General features: G+C 42.3%; 1 protein-coding gene across 4 annotated transcripts in view; it reads right to left on the bottom strand.

Moving 5' to 3' along the window:
- Positions 1–26,261, bottom strand: part of RUNX2 (RUNX family transcription factor 2) — a 232,995-nt gene that overhangs the window by 15,023 nt on the left and 191,711 nt on the right. For all 4 annotated transcript variants that reach the window (XM_061146847.1, XM_061146849.1, XM_061146850.1 and 1 more), the window contains one exon: positions 24,412–24,573. In XM_061146847.1, the coding sequence (XP_061002830.1) occupies positions 24,412–24,573 (162 nt within the window). The remainder of the gene's footprint in view (positions 1–24,411; positions 24,574–26,261) is intronic.

Genomic DNA, 26,261 nt, shown 5'->3' with positions numbered 1-26,261 from the left:
TATCCCCTAAAATGCCCAGACTGTGTTTTCAGATCCGGGCTCGATTCTCCTCTTCTTAAAGTCAGAATAGATCTGCCCGTCTAAATCCGGCATCAGCGCAGCCTGACTCTCCCTGTGACTGACTCGAGCGCTGACCCAGGAAATCTCCAGGCAGCAGCCACCTCAGAGGGAGCATCCTTTAAAACATGACAAGCTCGGGGCATAGTTTTTCTTCAAACAGAATTCCCTTCAAAGGGCTTAGCGCCCTGGTGTGGTCCAACAGCCCCGAAGCCATCTTGAACCTTAACGCCTGTGACTCAAACCACCCGACGCCCCAGGACCTGGAACGCGAACCAGATGACGAAAGTGTCCTGGTTCAGTCTCTCAGTCAGCTCCACCGGCTGTCCCAGGCCTCACACGACCCACGTGAATCTGGGATCAAAGCCACAGGCTTCGGCCTCAAGCTGTGTCCTGCCGGGACCCAGCCTTACCCGCGCCCCCGCTCCCTCTCCACTCAGATGCACCCGCGGACCTGCCCCTCCGCCCAGGCCCTGGGAAGGGCTCCCGTCCACGGAAGACCCTGTAAGAGGCTTCCTGGCTAGGACCAGAAGGTCGCCCGAGAATCAAGAGCCACTTCTGTGTGTGTTGTATCTGCTGCCCAGATGGCTCATCTGGGTTCCTGAAGCCTTGTCTCCTCCAACTTTCCGGCTCCTCAGGCTTTCCTGGTTGGTGACTGCCTACGCGTTCTGTGCCTTCACGTCCCGCTCTTTCCTCAGGCTTGTGTACATGTCTACATCTCTCCATTAGGCACACAGCAAGCAGCTGACGGAGTAACAGTCCTGTCCCAACCTACCTGTCCAGTCTCGTCTCTCTGTCCTTCTTCGGGAACCCTACACTCCAGTCAGACTGGACCCCTGTCCGTGTTCTGTCCTGTCCACCCTCTTCTATCTTCCCTCTATCAGGCGCTGGTTTTACATTCTTCTCTCAGCCCTCAGTGTCCCCACGCTCAGTCAGTCAGTTCAGTCGCTCAGTCGTCTCCGACTCTTTGCGACTGCATGCATGAATCACAGCACGCCAGGCCTCCCTGTCCATCACCAACTCCCAGAGTTTACTCAAACTCATGTCCATCGAGTCAGTGATGCCATCCAACCATCTCATCCTCTGTCATCCTCTTCTCCTCCTGCCCTCAATCTTTCCCAGCATCAGGGTCTTTTCAAATGAGTCAGCTCTTCGCATCAGGTGGCCAAAGTATTGGAGTTTCAGCTTCAACGTCAGTTCCATCTCAATTCCTCAAGATTCTAAGCAGCCTGCAAAATCTATCTCACAATCCCCCTCGGCGTCCAAGAGTCTTCTTCTCGTGTCCTTGCTTTAGCCCAGAGTGACCCCTCCCTCCTTGGCACCCGCCCCCCCGCTCGGTTCTTCATCTGTCTGTCTCTTCCAGGCAGGCATGCACGTGCAGAGGACCTACAGTCACCTCACCACTCTACCAGCCTGTAAATTCCTTGAGAATGACAACTCTGTCCTGCCTATCTGCGAGTATCTGCAAATGCACTGTAGCCCCTCTCAGACTGACATTTGCAAAGTTTTTAAATGCGTTGTGTGTGAGGAAAAAGAGCTGGTGATGCCAGGTTCGTCCTAAGTCCTCGTCTCTAACTGTAGTTTGCCTGTGCCTTCTGATTTCTGCCAGTCCATCTTCAGCTACCTGCTTTTCCTGACCTACTACGCCTATGGTTTACCTGCACCTAAGGGGCTGAGGTCAGTTCTAGATTCACAACTCTGCTCTGCCCACCAGTTTTGGGTGCATATGTCATTCTAACCTGTCCCGTGGACTTGCTTCCTTATCCTAAGAGCTAGTCTGTCTTTTTCAGTCCCAAGGCAACTTTCCCGTCTCAAAAGTAGTAACTGTATTTAAAAAGCAGGCCTCAAATGTATACACTGCTTTTCAGGTTATCACTGTTTTTACATACATCTGCTTTAAGCCCAACTGATAAGGAAACTTAGCAAGCAAAAAAGGCAGTGACTCATGGATGCAGCCAGTTAGTGGCAGAGCTAGAGTGAAACTGTCAGTTTTCCTAATTTGTGTCCCTTTTCCCCACTAGACTTGTCTCACTAGCATCTACTACTTTTTATCCTAAGAGAAGTCCTGACAGGCAGGAAGATGGTGTCTCTTTAACAACAGGGATCGTTTCGGTTGAAATTTTTTTAAGAAGTGATGACCGACATGCCTTCCCACATGGGAGGAACCAATACCAGGAGCCAAACTACTACCTTTTATTTAACTGAAAACCTGACTCACTTTGAAAAGAACTTCTTCTTTGTTGCTAGAATTTAGCCTAAAACCATGTACAAGAGTCTTCCTACTGTCTTGATACAATGCTCCTTATGTAACTTCCGAGTCCACACACAGTGTTGGAGTAACTTGTTCCCCCGACAGTCTGAGTTTTCCCACTCAAGCCCTGCACACGGAATTAACTCAAAACTTCTGCAAGAGAAATGTCCCTTTCAGAGTTTGATTTGGCATCCATTTCAAAGAACTGTTTGTATATTTTAGAATATGGAGAATTTTCCTTTGATTGAAACCTCTCTTTTCACAATAGACAAGAGATGATTTCTCTTCTGAGTGATTTAAACAAAAACAAACACATCTTAGTTACATAGAACCTTGTTCTCAAAGTGGGTTTTTTGACACAAATCAAAACTTACAGATTGTCAAGCATTTGGCAAACGCCTTCAAACAGCCAAAGCCAAATAGTGAAATTTTCCTTGTTGTAGGAGATAAACAAATACTAGAGCAAATCGAAAAAAAAAGAAAAAAAAAAGGACCTCCTTTCACTCTCTACTCTGCTCGATAACATCACCCTCTCAACACACACACACACCCCTGCAGAGGGGTTTCATCCTCAATGTTTACTCCTGGTGCTATAGTAATAAACTTGCCACAAATGGACAATTTCAACATCTGTTTGTGGCTGCTCCCAGACTCCTTGTATTTCTTTAGGACATGAAGCCCGCTGTCTCCCAAGTGTAAACAGACACACCTAATTATGTATTAAGGTGTCTGAGAGGAGCTACTTGTTTTGATGACCAAAAAAAAAGAGAGGGCCTGGTCAGCTCAGTATCCTTGAGAGAAACACACAAAAACACAACAAATAGTCCAACGGTAGCTCCTCCAACAGTGGAATTTCTCTGCCTGCCCAAAACCTGAGCCCTATTTTCCCCAGCCTGGGAATACTGTCCACCGGGTCCCCTCTGGATGTGGTCCAAAACAACTGATAACTGGTTGAGAGAGACGGTGCTGTCACAGATGAGGGGCTAAGTCTACTGAGTCTCTTCATAAGGATTTAATTTGAGGGTGAAAAAAGGAAAGGGGCAAAGGAGATAATTCATGGATATCTTTTTCAGATCAAAATGGCCAGGTACAGCAATAACAACAACAGAAAAAAGGGTCAGTGGCCTATTAGAAATGTAGCAGGAGGGACTTCCCAGCTGGTCTTGTGGTTAAGAATCCATCTTCCAATGAAGGGGGTGCAGGTTTGATCCCTGCTTGGTGAATTAAGATCCCACATGCCAAAGGGTAAACTGAACTTCACAACTGGAGAGCCCACACACTGCAGCAAGGACACAGTACAGCCAAAAAAGAAAAACATAGAAGGAGAATAGGATTCTAGAGCCTTGGACTAGCACTTGGGCTGAGGTTCTGGTGACATCACTGCCCCTAATGGGCAGGGTGATGGTGGTGGAGCCCCTTCTCCCCCCGACCCCACACTTTCATCGTAAAATGACAGGATTTGACTCAACTGTCTCTGCTGTTTTCCAGCTTTAAAATTTTGATTCAGCTACACATTACAAAACCTTGAGAATTCCAAAAGTACCTTAAAAAATTTTATTAGAAATACTGTTCTAAAGAAAGGTGAAAAAGAGTATTACTGTTTTTTTAATGAGGTATGTCTACTGTGTGAAAAATACCCGGATTCCCTCTAGATACAAAGTACTGATTAGAAAATGTAGTTAAAAAAAAGTATAATTGTTGACAATAGTTTGCAAGAAAGCCAAAAGAAAACGCTTTTTTTAGAGTTTTTCGCCATTAAATTAGCAGGAAAGGGGTTTAAAATTCGCTTTAGGCTCATACATTCAATGAGAGATATGATGTAAGCTATTTCTTTTTCTTCTTTGCTCTAGACGCTCAGAGAATTGTTTTGACCTGACCTATCTGAAATTAAAATAACAATATTTAAATCCATCTTTCCAGCTCTTACAGGGTAGGATATATTGTTATGCATAATTTAAGGAGCATAAGTTTCTTTGCCCCACATATAAAAATATATACTTTCAAGTTTTAAAATTTCATTAATATATGCATTTTTAATCTCTAGAATAAAATGTAGATTTACAAAAGTCAGAAGGTAGATTATTTCCACTGTTGCTTCTGGTAGGAATCTGGTAAATTTTACCTTATTTTGGGTTATCTAATCTGTTTCAAGCATGGACATTGCCTACTTAGTAAGGAGGACTGGCGTTATGTTCCCTGAAAATATACTGAATATGATAAAAAATTAAAAAAAAAAAAAAAAAAAACCCTGAGGATGACACTCAACAGGCTTTTGTAGCAAAATCTGGCTTTGACATAGAGACTCCTATGACCATGCATGGTGGGGAAGGCACACTTGGAGCCCAAAGACTCGGGGTTGAGGCTTCATCTCCCCCTTTTTCCCCATGTGACCTAGAGATCAAGTATGTGAATGCCCCTGAACCCCCAGTTCCTGCAAAACAGGGACTACAATAACATCTGTGCCCTGGTGAGCTGCTGTGAGGTTACATGAGGATGTCTGTGAAAGTCTTTTCTATAGATTTAAAACATGGTCTAAATATTATCATTATCAATACTGAGGTTTTTTGTATACCCTTATTTTTACTGTCACCTTTGGACATAGTTGCTACAACCCTTCCCATTTGCCTCTGCACCTAATTTGTTGTAACATGGTGTTCTTTAACTGTAGGCTTTATTTATTTATTTTAAACATTTATTTATGCGACTGTGCCAGGCCTTAGTTGCGGCACGAGGGATCTCCGATCTTCCTTGCAGCATGCAGGACCTTATAGTTGCACTGTGTGAACTCTTAGTTGTGGCGTGTGACAGGGACTGAACTCAGGCCCCCTGCATTGGGAGCGCAGTCTCAGCCACTGGACCACTAGGGAGGTTCTGATCCATAGGCTTTCATTTCTGCCATTGGAAAAGCCACTGTTATTGATGATGCGCGCATCCTGGGTCTTTTCAGTTTCCCCTTGTTCCTCCAGTCGCTGAATGAGAGCGGCAGAAGATTTCAAGCTTCCCCATCACAAGGACGATTCCTTCTTCCTGGTGGTATCTTCCCATTCCATACGTTCTGGGTGCCTGCGTTTCCTGGTCTCAGGGTCTCCATGTCTCCTGGTCAACCCAGCCTGCAAGCCACCATCCCCTGAGCCAGACGAGCTGCTGGGGCCTCCTCATCCTCAGTCTGCACTAGGCCACGGTACTTACTTGTCATACCCAGAGTGACGCCGCCGAAATCCACAGTCCCAACCCGCAGGCTGTATTTGTACAAATCTCTTTGTTCTTCCCGTTTCCCTCAGTGCTAACCTGCCTATTTGTTCTGTTTGTTAGAGCTTGCTTGCCATATTTTTCAGTATCTGAAGTTTTACCTTCGTGTAAATGGCTACAATTTGCCTTCTGCACAACCTTACTTGGTCCTTGCCTTTTCAACTTTCACAAACTTTCAGATTTTTTTCCCAACTTCTAACTAGAAGTTCTGTTATTTGCAATTTGAAATGTTATGTTTATTAAAAAGAAGACCCTTGGATGGGGTTTGCTTTGGTAAAATTCTTTTTTTTTCTTCTCTTTTAGACACCAGGGGAGATGGCACACAGCAGGGCAATGCCAGGTGGCCACCTGTAGGGACCCAGAGCAGAAGCTGTGGCTTCAAGCTCACATTTTATATACCAGTTGAAAGGATCTGAGTTGGGGCTGAAATATAACCACATCACCAAGTTTCTAGTGCCAATCAATGTCCCTAAATAGAGATCTAGTTATATATCTCCTTATCCACTTTTGTAGTGATTCTTTTAAATTAATTTATTGATTTATTTATTTTTGGCTGTGCTGGATCTTCACTGCTGCATGTAGGCTTTCTCCAGTTGCGGCACGTGGGGGCTACTGTCGTGTTACAGAGCATAGACTCTAGGAGCACGGGCTTAACTGCCCTGGGGCATGTGGGACCTTTCCAGACAGGGATTGAACCCATGTCCCCTGCATTGGCAGATGGAGTCTCCAACCATTGGACCAGCAGGGAAGCCCCAGTGGTTTTCAACATAATACTGCAGAGTTGTAGCTAAAAAGAACAGGGCCAAAGCCTTGAAACTGGAAGGAACCACGAGTCTGGTCAAGACCACCCCTCATCTAATGAGGAAGTAGGCCTCACCATCAGTATTCAGACCTCCTGGCTCCTGGGGCAAAAACCGCCCTCACTGTAAACCATATTGTCTCTTAAGTTTTATTCTTTTTAAAAAGTGACTATTTTTTTTCCCCAGTGGCCTGGTATTTGGTGTTTCTCCCTCTGGTTTTGCATCTTCCTTACACTGAGTCTTTTGGCTTCCATTCTCCCTGGGCCATGTCTAGACAAAGCCAGAGAGGAAGGTAAGAACTAGCTTCCAAAGTTAACAGAAGAGCCCACCTGTTATCCGGAATTCCAGTCCATCATGTTTTTAGAGCCCCTGGAATAATTCTAGGCATCCCATCCTATGCAATGCTGATGCCCTTTGAATCATACCGTATTTTGAGTTCTTTAAGCTTCCAAAACTCCATATAAATCCATCAAAGAAATTTTAAGTAATTGGGTCACTGAGAAATATGCTCCCCAGACTCTGATTTTACTGCACTCCTTTCCTTTAAAACAAGCTGACAAGGGACTTTCCTGGAGGTCCCATGGTTTGGACTGTGCGCTTTTAATGCAGGGGGCGCAGGTTTAATCCCTGGTCAGCGAACTAACATTCCACATGTCTTGCAATGGTGTAGCCAAATAAATAAATAAATAAAATTAAAATAAGTTCTCTTAGAAAATAATTTTTAAAATAATAATAATAAAAAGCTAACAAATGGTGGTTATGGTTTCAGGATGCCTCCCTCTGTCCTTTGGCATGGCAGGAGGAAGAGGTCACTGGTATCCACAGAGAGTAAGATTTTTGTGACTTCAAACAGGAAATGTAAGAAGGGCTCTTATCTTTTAAGATCTGGAAGCTAATTTCTAGAACCACAAATGGAAGGTTTGGGGGCAGAGGGAGAGAAGACTCTCTCTTTAAGGTCCGGTTAGAGGGTATCTGAGAAGGGAGTGATCACTGACTACAATGGCAATACAAATGTCTCAGCTATTTGAAGATTCCTCCTTTAATGTTAGTTTGTGCTTATGAGATTCTGCTTAGAACAAGTCCCTCACCTCTTATCAACTCAAGTTATTCCCAATTTAAGCCATGTCTTTATTTCTCAGTCCTCTGGGAAGCAGTTGTGTGGGGTTGTTGATGCCATTCCCAGGGAGGACAAATGCTGGTGTCTCACCCAGCTTTCCTTGTCTCAGATGCAGGAGCTGGGCTTGCAAGCCTGATGTAATGAGCCCCCAGCCCCTTGCTCAGGGGTCTCCTCCCTTCAGTGCTGTTGCCACACGCTTTCTGTGTGAGCATCTAATAGCCCCAGTATAGCATTTCATTCCATCTTTAAAAGCCGTATATAGCAGTGGATAGGGCTTCTCAGGTGGTACTAGTGGTAAAGAACCTGCCTGCCAATGCAGGAAGACTCAAAAGACTGGATTTCAATCCCTGGGTCGAGAAGATCCCCTGGAGGAGGGCACGGTAACCCACTCTAGTATTCTTGCCTGGAGAATTCCATGGACACAGCCTGGAGAATCCCATAGACAGAGGAGCCTGGCTAACTACATTCCATAGGGTCGCAAAGAGTCAGACATGACTGAAGTGACTTAGCAGTAGATAAAGGCAATGAAAGATATAAAAACATACTACCTACATTTTAAGAGGACAAAATACAATGCTGGTCAGTCCCCCCAATTAATCTCATCATTGCACTTCATTGCACCGCAATCAGAGTTTGCACCGTGCCAAGGAAAGGGAGCCACTGGAAATAATCAGATTAATGTGTCAATGAAAACAACCAAACCAAACATTTCAGCTCTCAGAGTGGATTGCTGGCCTGAATTTTCCAGGTGGGTGGTTCTGTATTCACCTAATAAATTAAGCAATTCCTGAATGACCGATTCACTTCAGGGTATAGGAACAGTGTATAAACATTAAAGTTTTAGAGGATGCAATATTCTTCCTTTCAAAGTAAATGAATGTGGGGGAGGAGTATGATTAAAACATTTTGATGATACAGGCAGATACCACACCCCAATCCACAGTCTCTCCATCCCCACCCTTTCAGGTTGAGCACAAGCCACCATCTTGTTGCCAGAGCAACTGCCCCAGCCTCCCGGCAACGCTCTTGCTCTGTCCCTCATCCTCCTACACAATTCTCCCCCAAAAGGCCAGCGTGACCTTTGGAAGACAGAAACACATTTATATTCTGACCCTGCTTAAAATCTATTGGTGGCTCATCACTGCAGGTTCCTGCAAATCCAAAGTTCTAATCCTGACCAATGAGACCCCGCATGACCCGAAGCCCATCTCTCTGACGCATCTTATCTTCTACACCTGCAGCCACTGGGCTCTCTGCTCCCCAGTGAGGGCACCAGCGCTGGCCTTCCCCACTGCCTGGGGGGATCACACAGGGCTACGCCTCCCAGCTATTTGGGTCTCAGCTTAAATGTCTCTTTCTCGTCAGGTCACCCTACTTTACTTTTCTCACAGCACATGTCCATAGATAATATTTTCTTATTTTCAACTGCCTACCCTTCCCTAGTAATAGCTAACATGTATTGTGTGCCAGGCATTATTCTAAGGGCTTTACATATATTAGCTACCTTTTAGTCCTCATAACAATCTTTTGAGGTTGGTGGTATTATTATTATTATTATTAGCCCATTTTACAGATGGGAAAAATTGTGGCACCGACAAGCTAAGTAATAACCCCAAGATCACACAGGTAGTGAGTGAAGAGGCCTGGCTCCAAAAACTGAATGTTTAATCACCACATCATATACCAGTAGAAAAAGCTTTCTGAGCTTTTCTCTTATTCATCACCATATTAATAAAGTTTTTATCATGTGGACATAAAAAACTGTGATAGAAATATTTCACTAAACAGAATTTTGTTATAATTCTAGTGATAAATATAAATGTCTAAATAAATCATAAATATATAATCTCCAAATATATCTAATTTCCTCAATATAGAAAGAAGGTCTGGTCCTCTGATTCCATGTATTCTCTTATTAACAGAATTCACTTGCTTTTTTGTTTTAATAACCTTTAGCTTACAAGATTCTCATTTCTCCAATGAGATAAAGTGCACTTCATTATAACCATCCTCAAGTAAAGAGGTGTAGCACAGATACACTGCATAAAGCCATGCAAGGATTTGTAAAATGTCAATGAAATAAAGTTCCTTAATTTTAAATGGAACCTAGGGCTTCAAAATCTGTCTGCAGACCCTGACACACATGCACATATATGAGGCTTCAGCATGTACAGAAGCTCAGCTGTGGGTAAGGTCTGAATGTACTGTGGCATTAGTTAACCTGATCTCATGTTGCTTCTCATCAGAATCAACTGAAGTACAAGACAAAGCTTTCCTTGACATCTGCAGCAGTTATTTCTATAAATTTAGTTCATAAATCAAATATTATCCAAGCCTTTATTCTTATTATGGGTGGCAGTATCCAGTTTTCTGATGTGCTTTCAGGCCTTATTTTAGTATCACAGACATTAAAAGCTTTATGAATATCTAGCCCAACTAATTCACTTCACACCTGAGGAAACTAAGACCCATGGAAATTAAGTAACTTGCTTAAGAACTCAGAGGTGCATCCAAGATTAAACACCAGGTTCCTCAATTCCCAGCCAAGTGCTGTTTCCAACACACTTCCAAAGATGCTCTGAGAGGTTAATCACTATGCCATATGTCTGGGCCTTTCCAGAAATGTTTTTCTGATAAGCCAAGTCAATTCAACATAATTTTATTGAACAACTGCTACTTCTATCACCGTTGGGTTCTACTCTCTTTGGAGGTGCATGTCCCAAATTTAAATGTTTCAATCATTTGCTACATTAAATAGGTTATTTGAGTACCCTTCAAAGAGAAACCAATCCAACTATATCAATAAACACAATAAATGTCAGTAGTTTAAAGGCATCAGTTAAGACAGAGATGGTTAGAGTGGATCAAAAAACAAGACCCAATTGGGCATTATCTACAAGAAACTCACTTTAAATATAAAGACACGCAGAGATTATGTGAACAATGAGAAGTCTCATTCGTTGCTGGTGGGAATGCAAAATGTACAGCCACTCTGGGAGACAATTTGGTGGTTTCTTTCAAAACCAAGCATACTTTTACTATGCCGTCCAGTATTTGGACTCCTTGGCATTTACCCAAAGAAGCTGAAAACTTATGTTCACACAAAACCCACATGCAAATGTTTATAGATTGCAAGGTACTCACAATACCCATGAAGTGGTATAATGTTATTAAAAGTAGAGCTGGAGCAGTCACAAATGTATATTGCAAACTCTAGGGCAATGACCAAAAAAAAAAAGGTTAAAAAAGAAGTAGAACTGATATGCTAAGAAAGGAGAGAAGAGGGAATCAAATAAAACACTCAAAACCACAAAAGGCGGAAAAAGAGTGGAAGGAAAAATCGAATAAAGAATGAGACTAATACAAAGAAAAGAGTAACAAATATGGTAGATGTTAATCCATCAGTTAATAATCAGTAGTCACTTTAAATGTCAACAGTCTAAATGCACCAATTAAAAGGGATTGTCAGAGTGGATCAAAAACCAAGACCTAGTTAATGCTTCAAAGGTAGGGTACCCTTGGCAACCTATTAACTTCTAAGGTTAGAAAAAAATGGAACTTGTTCTGTTAACCACCCAGGAGGTCAAACTCTCCTTTTTAGAATCTTTAAGGTCAATTCTCCAGCATACCTTTAGGTAATACTGAGAATCACTGTTTTCCCAAGGTGTAGTATGGGAGCTGACAAGTTTGTTATTTTTAATGATGAGTACTACAACAGTATTACCAGACTTTTTTGTTTTCTCCAAGCTTGGTTTTATTTCCTTTGTAGTTGTTATTTAGAAAGGGTTCTTTTTAATTACATGTGGATGTGACCACATCAGTGGGTTTATTATTGATTTATCATGAATCACTGCTCTCCTTGGCATAGGGTGGAGTGTTTATAACCATCCTCATATTTGTTATCATTATCCCATTAATGATAGCATTATTATTAATGACAACAGGGAGCTGGAATGGTGACCGTTTGCATTGGAGAGAGCTGTAGCCAATGTTTGGATACAGAAACACTGGGCTTCTCCCAGGCCACCATGCTTGGCTGGTTCTAAGTTGATCGCTGAAGGTCAAAGTCTCTCTAGAAAAGATATGACACCTTCCTGCTGAAGAAATCCTTTGAGATATTCAGGGACAATGTCACTTGAGCAGACTTTTAATTTACATGATTTTCATAGACTAGACATTCCTGAATTTCTTGAGAGCCACATCAAAAAAAAAAAAAATTTAGACATTTTAGTCAAATGGGATCCTAGATTTGCTTCAGACCAACTCACTTATATTCTGACCTAGTTTAATAATATATGCCTTCCAGTTTGCTTTCTGAAAACGAACTGTTCAAAACAAAATACTACCCCAAAATGACTTTGAACAACTCAGACTAAAGTGCTATCATCTGCATTTTATCATATAAAATTTAAATGATAAAAAAGCTTTTTACCCATTTAGTTACCTCTTTAAATATATCTAAGTTCCCCTTACAACTGTTTCTATGTATTAACAAATCTAAAAACTAACTTAATATTATCACACAATTTCTCTTTCCCTTTTTCTACAAACAGTGATCAATTAATATTTCCTGAAAAGTCAAAGGGCTTCCCTGCTAGCTCAGCTGATAAAGAATCCGCCTGCAATGCAGGAGACCCTGGTTCGATTTCAGGGTTGGGAAGATCCCCTGAAGAAGGGATAGGCTACCCACTCCAGTATTCATGGGCTTCCCTGGTGGCTCAGATGGTGAGGAATTCAGCCAAGATGTGGGAGACCTGGGTTCGATCCCTGGGTTGGGAAGATTCCCTGGAGGAGGGCATGACACCCACTCCAGTATTCTTGCCTGGAGAATCCTCACAGACAGAGGAGTCTGGCAGGCTACTGTCCATGGGGTCGCAAAGAATCAGACACAACTGCGTGAGTTAAGCACAGCACAGAGAAAGCAATGCTCAATAAAGTAACAAAATAATACGAAAACATGGGGGTTTCAATGGTCCTATTTTTCCTGAAAAAATTAAGTAGTGGCCTTGCTGATATGTAGTAATACCCCAGGTAACAGACCAGTCAAGGATATTTACATGTATATTCATTCTAAATGTAGGGAACAGATGACGAGATGCATATGTGCATATATATGTTACAGCACATAGCTAACTGTGTTCCTTCACTTTAAAAGAAGATAGTGGAAAATTCTATAATATAATCATGTGCGAGGACCATATCTGTGTATACGGAATATGAAATTAGGGTAAATGACAATTGTCCTTAGTCTCCTATATAAGCCCACTACTAGATCTATTAGCCAATTCCTAACTATGGGCTTCCCTGGTGGCCCAGTGGTAAAGACTCTGCCAGCCAACCCAGGAGACCTGGGTTTGGTCTCTGGGTCAGGAAGATTCCCCTGGAGAAGGAAATGGCAACCCACTCCAATGTTCTTGCCTGAGAAATCTCATGGATAGAGGAGCCTGGCCAGGTTACAGTCCATGGAGTCGCAAAGGACATGACTTAACAACTAAACAACAACTATGGTCAGCATAATCAACCCTGAGGCATGCAGCCTGGACTATTGGGTCGACCTCTCTTCTGCAGGCAAGAACTTCCCATGAGCACCTACATGTACAGCAGAGAGAGAGTAACAGAGACAGAAAAGGATAAGAAGGCCAGTTCCTTGGCCTGAGGGGAGCCTTCAATCTAGTTGAAGTCTTGGAGAGATGGCAAAGGATTAGGAGGCGAGGCCCTTGGCCTAGGGGAGCTTTCAATCTAGCTGGGAAAAGACAAGCTCTTGTATATTCTTGTCTTATCTTAAGAAACATTAAGAAACCACACATGTCAACAAGTGTAATCTTTTTTTCAGCTGAAAATGTAATTGTCAAAGCAATTCAGAATAAAAATATCATCTGAGCAGAATGGAACTGCTTTTTAATTTCCTCAAAGAGAAGACTTTAAGTTTATGCAGGGGTCAAAAGAGATCCCCATTCACTAAAATCCTGAGCATTTTTTGCATATTCTGGCATCCATGTGGGCTGGTATCATCATGTAACCATGTCATATTCCCATCCTGTCTTCTGAATGAGACTGAAGTCTTCCTGAAGCCAGAGACAATGTCTTTTTATTCACTGCCTGCCTAAGCACATTTTAAGTCATATACCAAGTATTGGTTGAACTGACTTGAAATGGCTGAAATGAACTGAGGAAAGACACCTCAAGCAGGAAAGAAAGCAAGAGGCTACTACTAATTTACTGGATGAAATTAATAAAAATTCAAAGTTCTTGACAGGCAGAAGCTATTACCTGAATTAAATAACATAAAACCTAACAGGAATAAGTGGGCTTCTCTGGTGACTCAGACGGTAAAGAATCTATCTGCGTGCAATGCAGGAGACCTGGGTTCAATCCCTGGGTCAGGAAGATCCCCTGGAGGAGGGAATGGCAACCAACTCCAGTATTCTTGCCTGGAAATGGACATGAGGAGCCTGCTGAGCTACAGATCATGGGGCTGCAAAGAGTCAGAAATGACTGGGCGATTAACACACACAACAGGAATAACCATAAATTTCCACACTTGGATCTAAAAAAAAAAAAAACTTGCAAAAGTGAAAAATGAAAGAAATGCAGCTTGATAGAAAGTGGCACATGTAAGAAAACAGTGTAACATGGTCACCAAAGAACCAAGGTCACTTTAGCCAGCACCAACAGGGGCTGAGAATGAAAGTTTGGTTCCGGATGCCAGGCCTCAAGAGGGCCACCAAGAAAGTATGGTTTGTCCAGAGACCACCGACCAGGACAGTGAGGCCTTATGTCACAAAATCTCATCATACAACAAGCATTTAAAAAGGGGAGAAGAAGAGGGGAGAACAGGAAAAATTCAGAAGATAAGACTTTATGAGAACTGATAGTTTGTCTAAACCAGATCTGTTGCTTTGTTTTTGAGGAAGACTTTTGCTTCAGTTTATGGCTTAGTTAATATAATTTCTATCATTTTCTCAGAAAAGACTTTGACACTTTATTACATGACAGCTATAATTAATGTCAGACTCTAAATTAGAAATCAAAAACTCTATTTGATCATTTGGTTTCAAGCTGGACCTAAAGTATGTTTTGGCATGATTACTAACTGTTAGCAGCAAGTTCTGGAAACAGATGCAGTCTTGATATGTGTTCTAAATGTGAAACACATTGCAGAGAGACTTGGAGATAAAAATATACACTGCTCATGCACACTCTTACTGTGCTATTTCCTGTCCTTATCAGTCATAAAAGTCTCTCTTGTTTTGCCCTTTGTTGTCCCAGGTGAATAAAAACTTTTTTTCTTCTTTTTCCTTTTCCCCTTTCTTCTTCTATTTTTCTCCCACATGCCCATCTTCCTTTTTTGTTTGTTTGTTTTTTTCTTTTTAAATTTGACCAAGCCATGTAACATGTGCGATCTGAGATCTTTGACCAGGGATCAAATCCTCAGCCCCTGCATTGAAAGGCAAAGTCTTAACCACCGGACCGCCAGGGAAGTTCCCTATCTTCTTTTTTTTTTTTTTCCTGTCATCTTTTCCACTAATGTTTGTTCCATTAAACATTTACTGAGCACCTACTATATGCCATAACTGTGCTAGGTTATAAGAATACTCAAGAACATGTAAGGCACAGGCTTGTCCTTGAAGAAGCCTATCTCCTATGAAAGGGGGAAAGCATGTAATCTAATTATTATTAAAGGAAGATACATACACATCAGAAGTGTGTCCAGTACAAAGATGAGAAATGGATGAAAGAGTGATTCGCTTGGAGGAAAGTGGATGGTTGTAAAGAAGATGCCTAAGAAGGATCAGTCTGGCCCTGTCTGGCCAGTGCAGAAAAGTGGGCTGGCCTGAAACCGGAACAGCACAGCACACTTGAAGAACACCGAGCATTCGTGTGACATAAACAGCATCCTTTACCTAGAAGAGTTGCGTATTTGGGGAGGCAGCTAAGTAGCCACATAAATGGATTGTTATTTTTAGCTGGGCCAGTTCAGTACCTGAGTCAACAGGAACAACCACCTAAATAGTAAACGTTCCTATGAGCAAAACCATTCCTATGAGAAGAAAGTTTTCATTCAAAAATGAGCCAAAGATAAGGAAAGTCATAATCTGGGCCATTTGGTGACAGTGGCTGAGACAGAGGAAGTGTTCCCCCAGGCAGGAATGCATGAAATGCTTTCTGAAAAGAAACATCACTAAGTCAGCTTCTTCAAGGACAAGCCTGTGTCTTACATGTTCTTGAGTATTCTTACAACCTAGCACAGTTATGGCAAGTAGTAGGTGCTCAGTAAGTGTTTAATGGAACAAATATTAGTGGAAAAGGAAATGGTGTGGTAGTATTCATAGGTGCAGGGAGAATGGCCTGGATGTTTTTAAAAATTTAATAACATCCTTACAATGGAATATCATTCGGTGGTAAAAAATATGAGCTATCTAGCTCATACAGAGGAATCTTAAATGCATAACCCTCAGTGAAATAATCCAGTCTGAAAAGGCTACATGCTGTAATGCCAATTATATGATATTCTGGAAAAGCAAAAATATACAGACATTGAGCTCCCCTGGTGGTTTAGTGGTTAAGAATCCACCTTGCAATGTAGGGGATGCTATTTGATCCCTGGTCCAGGAAGATTCCACATGCAGAGGGGCAACTAAGCCCATGAGCCACATCTACTAAGCCTGCATGCAGCAGCTACTGAAACCTGTGGGCCCTAGAGTTCATGCTTCACAACAAGAAAAGCCACCGCAGTGAGAAGCCTGTGCGCGGCAATTAGAGAGCAGCCCCCACTCTCCACAACCAGAGAAAGCCAGCAGGCAGCAAGAAAGACCCAGAGCAGACAAAAATAAAATAAATTTGAAAAATATATACTGACAGGAAAAAGATTAGTGGCTGCCAGGGGTTAAGAGGGCAGGTGGGGAGGGATCAGGAGATTTTTCAGGGCAATGAAACTATTCTGTGTGACTCTGTAATGGTGGATACACGGCGCTAAGCATTTGGCAAAACCCACAGGCGGATACAACACGCAGAGTGAACCCTACTGTAAACTATGGACTTTAGTTAGTAATAATGTACAAATACTGGTTCACCAACTGTTAACAAATGTACCAAACAAAAGAAAAATGTTAATGACAAGAAAAAACGGCTGGTGCAGATGGTGTGGGGGAGGGATATAGTAACTCTGTACCTTATGGTCAACTTTTTGGAAATCTAAAACCCCACTCTAAAAAATAAGCATTAGTTTAAAAACAAATATATATGATAGTATGTTTCTACTCTTTTGAAGGGAATGACATAACTTAGTTCTTCCACTAGCATTTATCAGGTCAGACAAGCTTTCTTTACCAAAAAGTCCTAAGAACAACAAATCCCTGGACAGACATGATCCCTGAAGAATCTCTGAGACAAGCAGTTGGACAGTTTTGAGTAATTCACTTACACGAGACCATGGAGGTGTAATAAATTAACTGACATATCTGAGAAAGATGCAAAGACTCTTTAGTGACAACGAAACCAAAACTCAGGTTTCCTCAAGTTCAATTGCCTCCACCCTCACATGGATCCCGGTGAACCACAGAAGCCACGGCGTCATTCGAAAATTAACTTTAATACTTTTGCTGAAGTTAGGTTCAAGTACCCAAACTTCTATGAAAAGAAAGGGATTACAGCAAATCTTTCACTAAAATGTGTAACCACGTTTTTGCCATCCCTGCCGAAGCATGATCACTTTCATTACTGAGTCTTTTCTCCATGTGTGGGTGGCTATACGTGCTATCAAAAATAAATCCTCAACGAAAACAACTGACAAGAACCATGTATACGTTCACAGTTGAACCTTGTACCCAGGTTTCATCCTGTGCTTTGGTAGCTCAGTCTAGCTACAAATAACAGTAACTAGTCACACAACCAAGTTTTGTCAACTTTGTGAGCTGGGCTAACTATCCCTAATCGATCTCGTAGATGGAAATCATTGGAAATCAATGGAAATCATTCTTGTATCCTCAGCATCAGTAACTCAAAAATTATGCTCGGCTGAGATCCAGGGATGCCCTTGAAACTGGGCCTACAGCAATAAGATAAAAATATCCTCTGCTTGTGTCAGAAAATATCCTATTTCTAAAGAAAGCAAGATGAGTTTTAACTCACAGAAAGCAAAAATAACCCAACCAATCAGTCAATATTACAGGGAAGAATACTGAATATTCACTTGGTAACACAGGGCTTGCCTTTGTTTAGGGTCCATTAAATTTAATAACTTCCCCCTCTGTGGCTTTAAACAGAGAACTTCTTCAAAATAAGAGTGGCTCCTATTAAACTTAATTACTTGCCCGTGGCTGAGATGGCAGAGGTGTGTCTACCAAACAGGTAGGTCTTAATAAAGGAATAGTTCTGTAGTAAAAAGTAGATGGTCTAGTGTTTTATTATAGTTGCTTTACCTTTCTGATTTAATTGCTGGAGTTTTCCTTTTAACCTCTCTGAAGGCGTCACTCCCTCCTGTGAGTTAAGAGTGGCCCTGCTAAAATTAATCTCCACATATACTTGGCACATTACTGAAGCTGCTGTTTCAAACCCTCAAACAAGAGGAACTGACGGAAACTCAACTATAGAAGGGATATTTAAAAATGAACTACATCAAACATTGCTGGCTTTGAAATGACATGAAACAATCCTGCCGATAGACCTTAAGTGATCAAATGGAGTTTTTCCTCTGCAATTTCTAGATTTTGTGGAAGTAATAAAATAATCTTTAGGAACTTTATTTATCAGACTAACCCCTATTCTGCTGACTTTTGGAAATATCACAGTTTAGCAACTAAGACTCATAAAAATGGAGACATCTTAGTGGTCCTGTACAGTTGATTAAGTGGCGTTTGTTGATATTTAAATATTTTGAAAGAATAAATTCAAGACTGCTTGCTTAAACAGAAAAAAAAATCTTCAAAAAGATTATAGTTCTTAATGCTGTCTTATGTAAAAATAACCCTACAATTGTAGAGAAAAAGCATCTGTATAACCTGTATTGGTCTCTCCCAGGGTACCCAAGGCAGACAACATATATGATCCTGTATATCTAATTCATGTATCTTACATCTCTAAGAAACCTCCTAAAAGGATCACAGAGGTCCACAGGTACAATGACCAAGACCACAGAACAAAATGCCAAAGAGCAGCACAGACTTAGGTTAATCTACGATACTTCAGGGCTTCCCTGGTGGCTCAGCGGTGAAGAACCTGCCTGCAATGCAGGAGATGCACGTTCAATCCCTGCACTGGGATGATCCCCCGGAGGAGGGCATGGCAACCCACTCCAGTATTCTTGACTAGAGAATCCCATGGACTGAGGAGCCTGGCCAGCTACATCCATAGGGTCACAAAGAGTTGTGACTTTCAAGATACGACTGAAGGGACTCAGCATGCATGCCCACAAGATACTTCTAGGGTCTATGTACCCTAGACTGGTTGGAACCAGGAAGTTGATGATACTGACTCCCCATTACCTCACCTCCAACCAATAAGAACATCCATGAGCTGATCATGCCCTGTTCCTTGCATACTATAAGATTCCTCACTACCCACCCCAGGGCAGGTCACACAGTCTCGAGGGCATTAGCCCATTGTGGCCCCCTTTGCCTGGCAAATAAAGGTATTCTTTTCTGTTTCACCCACCCACCCAAATAAGGTACTTAACTTATATGGGTGAGATGGGAGGAGTTATTTGCAGTGAATAAACTTATGTACAGTCTCTGTTAGAAGGCTAACAATAGCTCATACTCTGACTCATAAGTCAAAGAATAAGATTCAATAAATAGCTAGACATCTTTTCGTAAGAGTATAATTACATAAAATACATTCTGAAAGTCAGTAATTATTTGTCTACATGCTATTTTTTTAACAAGCTCCAGAAAAGTAATTATAATCTTTGTGTTAAGCCTCACAAGTGCTTTGAACATCAAAAATGCCATGAGTGATAACAATATTACGATGATGAAGCCATGTAATGGTCTGGTTTGTTGTCAAGTCTTCCTGTCTTCCCACACACCTTGCTCTTTAATAGAATCAGTGAGAAACAACTTTGGCTACCTCTGTAGGATGAATATTCTTTTACAATCATGTAAGATGAAATGAGATAATACATAAAATCACTGGGTGTTCAGGGGTGCTATTTAAATCCCAACTATTATGTGATAAAGCCATATTTATTATTGTAAGTATGGTGGGGAGAGGAACCAATCCCTCAAGGGCTTCCTCTGCACTAGATCCCTCTAGACTGGATTCTGTTCGATTTTTTTTTTCTTTTTTTTTTTTTTTTCTGTTTGATTTTTATAATTCAGCTGGATATGAACTAAACTCAGTACAATAAGGTTGACCCTATCAGTCAGTTATAGGGCTTCCCTGGTAGCTCAGCTGGTAAAGAACTTACCTGCAATGTGGGAGACCTGGGTTCAATCCCTAGGTTGGGAAGATCCCCTAGAGGAGGAAACGGCTATGCACTCTAGTATTCTGGCTTGGAGAATTCCATGGACTGTTACATGGGGTTGCTACTTAAGTCCCAATTATTATGTGATAAGGTCATATTTATCATTGTAAGTATGGTGGGGAGAGGAACCAACCCTCAAGGGCTTTCTTGGCATTAGATCTCTCTAGACTGGTTTCTGCCTGATTTTAATAATTCAGCTGGATATAATCTAAACTCAATACAATACGGTCGACCCTATTAGTCAGTTACATGACAACACTTTATTGTTCAGCCATAAACTTATAACTGCTGCTATTGTTCTTCTTATAATACCGAAGGCTACTCAAGGTTAAAGAAATATTTCCTGAATCTTGGAACTGCCCCCTGTAAACTTTGAGATGTGTGGTTTTGTATCTTTCTTTGCAGTAAAGTAGGGATTGCAAGTAATATATCTTTATCATCTTATTTTATTTACTCCATGCTTCCAAAAAGGATCTGGAGGAAACTACAGAATATATAATTTGAGCAAACTCTGGGAGATAGTGGAGGAGAGAGGAGCCTGGAGTGATGCAAGCCACGGAATCACAAAGAGTCAGACATGACTTAGCGACCAAACACCACCACCACCACCAACAGGACATGTATTCAGGCTTCCCTGGTGGCTCAGTGGTAAAGAATACACCTGTCAATGCAGGAGAAGTGGGTTCAATCCCTGGGCTGGGAAGATACCCTGGAGAAGGAAATGGCAACCCACTCCAGTATTCTTGACTGGGAAACTCCATGGACAGAAGAGCCCGGTGGGCTACAGTCCTACGGGTCACAAAAGAATTGGCTACAACTTAGTGACTAAACAACAACAACAGGGTATATATGGTAGAGTATCACTGTCATTATTGTAAGTCATTAAGTTTGAGCATTTGCAGCCACACTTGATAAATGACTCAGAGGAAAGAACAACAAAAAAGGAAGTTGTAAAACTGTATTCTCTGAAGGTCTTTAAATAGATTAAATTGCGGTATTTCTTTGCAATGGTCTTCTCGGATAAAATGGAATTTCCTTAGGAATATTCCTTTCTGAAAGATATTTCTGGGACTTTTACGCTTATGATCCCTTGGAAAAGAACATTAGCATGCCTAATTACATGTAAGTGTAATTTAACATTTTCTATCTTCTGACATCATAAGTGAATAGTTATTTTCTCTTAGTGCTTTACTGACCTTTTGTGAATGCCTCCCAATTTCTTCAAGCTCTATAAAAATTCATAGTTAGTCTATGGGATAATAATAGTAGTGACAAATATTTATTGAGTACTCTATGTATTAGGCACTGTGTTAAGTGCTTTGTGAATGTCATATAGTATTAACTTGTTTAAATATTTCATGAATTTTTTTTTGTTTTACATATACTCTGTGACCATCCATTTCATAAAGCAACTAACTCCTTTAAAAGTTTAGATTTTTATCAACTGATTCACTTAAGCCAGGGCTTGCCTGCAAATTATATATAGACATACAATTTTTACAAAACACTTTTAGCTCCTTAATATCAGCTACAATCTGTGTGTGACACACATATTGTGCGTCAGGCCTGCCCAAACACTTTACACCTGTGCATCTCATTTAATCCTCATAGTAACCCTAAGAGCTAAATATTATATCCCCGTCTTACAAATAATAAAAGTTTCCAAGAAGTGAGAAACTTGCCTGATATGAGTTGGAATTCAAACCTGGGCCTGGACCTCCACCCTTACTGTGTAAGTGATGAATTGTATTCTTTCTCACCCAAGCTCATATGAGAATGTTTTGATTAGGGAGATGAGAACTGATTGCTCTACACTAAAAGAAAACAGAAACTATTCTGGAAAGCATCTCAAAAAGGGAACACAGAACTGCTTGGAGATGGTAACAGAGGTTAATACTTTAGCTCTCCGTGTTACAGAGACATAGCATCCTGGAACTTAGGGACACCTTTCAATATTGAGGGGGATAATAACAAGACAGAAAGTATGCAGTGTGGTACCTGAGAATCTATGAGACAGAGTCCTATCCGAGGAGTGTCCTAGGACCAGTCCCAAGGAAACTGGAGATGGGGCTCCCTCCTGAAGACGTGGTCCTGTAATCCACCAGGCAGTGCTCTGAGGCGGGGATGCAGCCCCACACCCAAGAGCAAGGTCAGAGGAAGCAGGGCTCCTCTGGCTCCCTGACAGTTGACATCTAGTTCTTTCTTCCTGATTCACTACATGCTGACAAGAGGGATTTTCTGTTCTCTTTGCTCTCCTGTTTACACAGAACCTCCCACCCTGGCACCATGTTACTTTGCCAGGAACAACTCATAGAGATGTTTGGGGTGGGAGGAAGAAACTGGACTAAACTCGGGTTTAAACCAGTTTCAAGCAGAAGCCCGTTCCTACCTTTGGCCTCAGATTAATACACAGCTGTTTAATAAACCAGTTTCTGCCTCCTCCGTGAAATGAGAAAAGCTGTGTCATATTCGTTCATGGAAATGTTTTCAGTAGATATCATTAAACTGCCTCCAAATAACCTGGCTGCTCCATATTACACATGCTAAATGATAAAATGCCATTTAGGCAGCTTTTTTTTTTTTTTCAGTGTTACTGTCAACGGTTTTCCCATTGAATTCATATACGGATATATCTCAGAAAGAAAATGCTGGAGATAAATGTCTCTAAAGCTGCCATCTCTCCCTGGGGTTTTTTTTTCCTCCAGGTAAAGGCCAGAGGACAAACAGCTTCAGCCACAGAGGGTTGGACAGACAGAAGCCCCAGAGAACCCTGAACAGAGGCAAGTTTGCACAAATCTGTCCTGGCAAAGTGTCACTTGGCCCCATGGAAGACAAAAACAGACTCATTCTAAAATACATACGGGAGGACCAGAACTAACTCAACACCATCCAACACTGTCCCTGTGACCCTGCATCAGCCCTGGTTACCCAGAGGGTAACCCCTCATCCTTTCCCCTGTCCTTACTTGACATTTGCCTAAAGGAGGGAGTTGTTCCAGTAAAGGGAAGTGATCACTACAATTCTATACTCTGCAGATTCCCCAATAAATACCATGTGATTCATGACAATAATAACAGCAGTCGGAATGAAAAGGGGTCACGTGGTTTTCCCAAGACTCTGGAGGTTCCCGTCCCCCCCACCCCTGCTTTCCCTACTCACCCCTACGGGAGTCCGTCTGTGGCAGAAAAGGTGAAGGCCTTAGGACCCGAGAGCCCCTTCCTGCCATTCGCTTGAGAAACAAAGCCTTCCCTCCTCCCAAGTTGAAAGAAATAAAGGAGTCTGAGCTAATCGCAACCTGCAAGCCTGCGGGCGGCCCATCAGCTTGCCAGTGGTGCACCCCGGCGGAGCGAGTACCGGCTTCGAGCTTTGCAGAAGAGGAGAGAGGGAGAGAAAACAGAGACAGAAACACAAAGAGAAAGAAAGAAAGGCATTAACCTGGCCAGGAGTCACACAGGTGCACGGAGCCCGAACGCTGAGAGCAGTGTCGGACACATAGAGGGTCCGACCGCGTGTTCTTCTGGCGGAGGGGCTGGGGGGCGGGGCGGGCTGCTTCTGAACTGATGGGGGCAGGGCTGCGGTCCGGATGCAGGGGTATATACAGATTTTTTTTTTTTTTTTTTTTTCTTATTCACAGGACTCAGGGTTGACCGAGAGCCTTTAACTTTCCTCCACTTGTCAATCTGACCTCTTCGTGGATGCTCTCTGGTTCCCAGGGACAAACGCTCCATGAGAGGGGGGAGGTGCGGCCAGGATGTTGATCACACACACCCCCACCATGAGTCACAGAATTTCGTGGTGCCTTGGGAAGAGAGGATGGTGAGCCCCGGGGGGGCTGCCACGTTGCGAGCAACAGCAGTGAGCTGTGTGATTCATGGCGCTGCCTGGGTCTTGAGTTGGCTGCTCAGAGGCCACAACACGTGGCCTTTTAAGCCTCTTGCAGCCTCACTGTCCTTGGAGTGACTCGTGTCTGTCTGACGGGGATTTGAAGTGTGCAGTTTCTCTGTCTCTCTCAACTGGCTACCTGGAACTCCTAGGCGTTTAAGAGCCTCTAGAAACGGAGGGCTGTGCCTTCAGGCTGTAGTCTGGCTTTCAGGCAGATGTTAGGAACAGAAAGGAACGCAAGCAGAGGAAAGCTGGGCAGGCGGGCACAAGACCCTCAGGAGAAGGCCCCAGTTGGGAGACAATGCCAACTGAAGGGGATGCAATTCAGCAGGACTGAACCTTGGGGTCACTGAGTGTCATCTTAGCAAAGGATGCCATGTCTGGTGGAGATTCAGGCTCTTGACCTCAATTTAAGTTCAAGCCCTTGCTAGCCCCATAATTCAGAAGACCTGGTTTGCAGCTGTGGGACCCCTGTCCACAAGCCTCTGACGGAGAGTTTACTGTGAGCATAGCTGAGACAGCTGGGCCCACCCTGCAGCCCCAGGCCCACCCCTGCACCAGACTGGGCTTTGAGATCAAGTGTGGTCTTTACCTGAAATGCGCCTGGGCACGTCGGTGATGGCGGGCAGCCCGGTGCCCCGCGTGGAGGACAGCGGGGTGGTGGAGTGGATGGACGGAGGAGTCATCTGGCTCAGGTACGAGGGGTAGGACTGGTCATAGGACCAGGGCGGGGAGGACTGCGCCTGCCTGGGGTCTGGGAAAAAGAAGAAAATCCTTAGCACACCAGCCGCTCTGGCCTACACACACAACCCCAAACTTAGAAAAGATAAAGCAGTAAAAAAAAAAAATCAGACTATACAAGGACGACGAATTTCCCACAACCCCACCCTTGCAGGCCCCGTAGAGCACACAGCTTTCTAGACTCCGAGTCTCTATGAAAGTAACAAAATGCATCATGAGTAAGGACTATTTGTCTCCCTCACACATAAATATTTCTGTTTGGAAAGACTAACAGTCATTTAGAAAACAATCTGCTTTGGGTATCTTCACAAAGTTGAACTCTATTTTCTTTATTTTCTGTGTGTTTTTTTAAATTTATTACTCCAATGAACATGTATTACTTATTTCTTTTTTAAAAATAAATGTTTGGAACAATTTACTCGATTAAAGAGCAGGGAGATGGTGCCTTTTGCTGCTGCGCATCCAGTCAGTATTCTTCAGACATGCTTTCTGGTTCTAAAAATGCATGATTATGTGATTTTAGCACAGTTTTACATCCTAGGCAGGTCAATGGGGATGAGGAGTTTGGGGCAGAGATGAGAACAGAGGGGACAGCATGTAAGTACAACAGGAAAGAAAGGAGCCAGTTATGTTGGGCTTCCCAGGTGGCTCAGTGGTCACAGGTTTGATCCCTGGGTCAGGAGGATCCCCTGAAATGGCAACCCACTCCAGTATTCTTGCCTGGAGAATCCCCATGGACGGAGGAGCCTGGAGGGCTACAGTCCATAGCATCTCAAAGACTGAGCAAGTGAGCATGCACAGTTATGTTATTCTGATGCTAAAGCTACCCTGGAAAATAGCCTTTAAGAAAAAAACAAAACTTCAAAACCAACCAAGAACAGAAAAGCTTTATCACCATCTAGTTTCGATGTAAAGCACATGAGTTTCTGACAGGAAGAAAAAGACCCAAAACACAACAGGGAAATGTCTTTAATCCTATTGGAATCTGTTTAAACGATGTCACATGTTTGGAATGTGGCCTGGAGTTACCTACAGTCACTACAATAATAAAAATAATGGGCAACCAACTGGTTAGAGTGAACCGCTGAGGATTAGTAATCTCTTTCAATGTATCTCTAACAGAGTTTCTTGGAGATACACACAGAATCATAAGCTAATTTCTCTTAACTTTCTTTTTTTTTTGGCGAAGTTCACTTTTTCCTAATTTTAAAAAATTCCAATACACGAGGCTGTTCTCAAAACAGCTTTGTTTATCAGAATAGACACGGATTTTGGAACATGTCAAATTAGGTTCAAGTTCTGAGACTTATATTTCTAAGCTGTGTGATCTTGGGTTAATCACTCAGTGACTCTGAACCTCAGTTTCCTCATCTGTATAAGGGGATGGGAAGTAATAATATCTGAATCACAGAGATGTGGGAACTGCATGAGAAAATTATGCAGAGAGGACTAGCGCAGGAGATTCTCAGCGATATTAATTCTGGTCTTTTAAAAAAACTTTTGGTGACACAGGAATTGTTTCATGATTAAAACACACCTGAATTAGAGCTAATCCATTTAGAATAGGTGTAATTTTTAAATTATTCCCATATCACCTATCAGCCTCTGAAAATGAAAAGCTCGATTTTTGAAAACGATAAATATATTTAAGTCAATTCAGGTTTATCTCTACAAAGAAAAAGTGGGTAACAAGATGTGGGT

Source organism: Dama dama, chromosome 7 (genome assembly GCF_033118175.1).
Source record: "Dama dama isolate Ldn47 chromosome 7, ASM3311817v1, whole genome shotgun sequence".
NCBI lineage: Eukaryota > Metazoa > Chordata > Mammalia > Artiodactyla > Cervidae > Dama > Dama dama.
The sequence above is the reverse complement of the archived record's forward strand: the minus strand, read 5'-3'. Positions and strand labels throughout refer to the sequence as shown.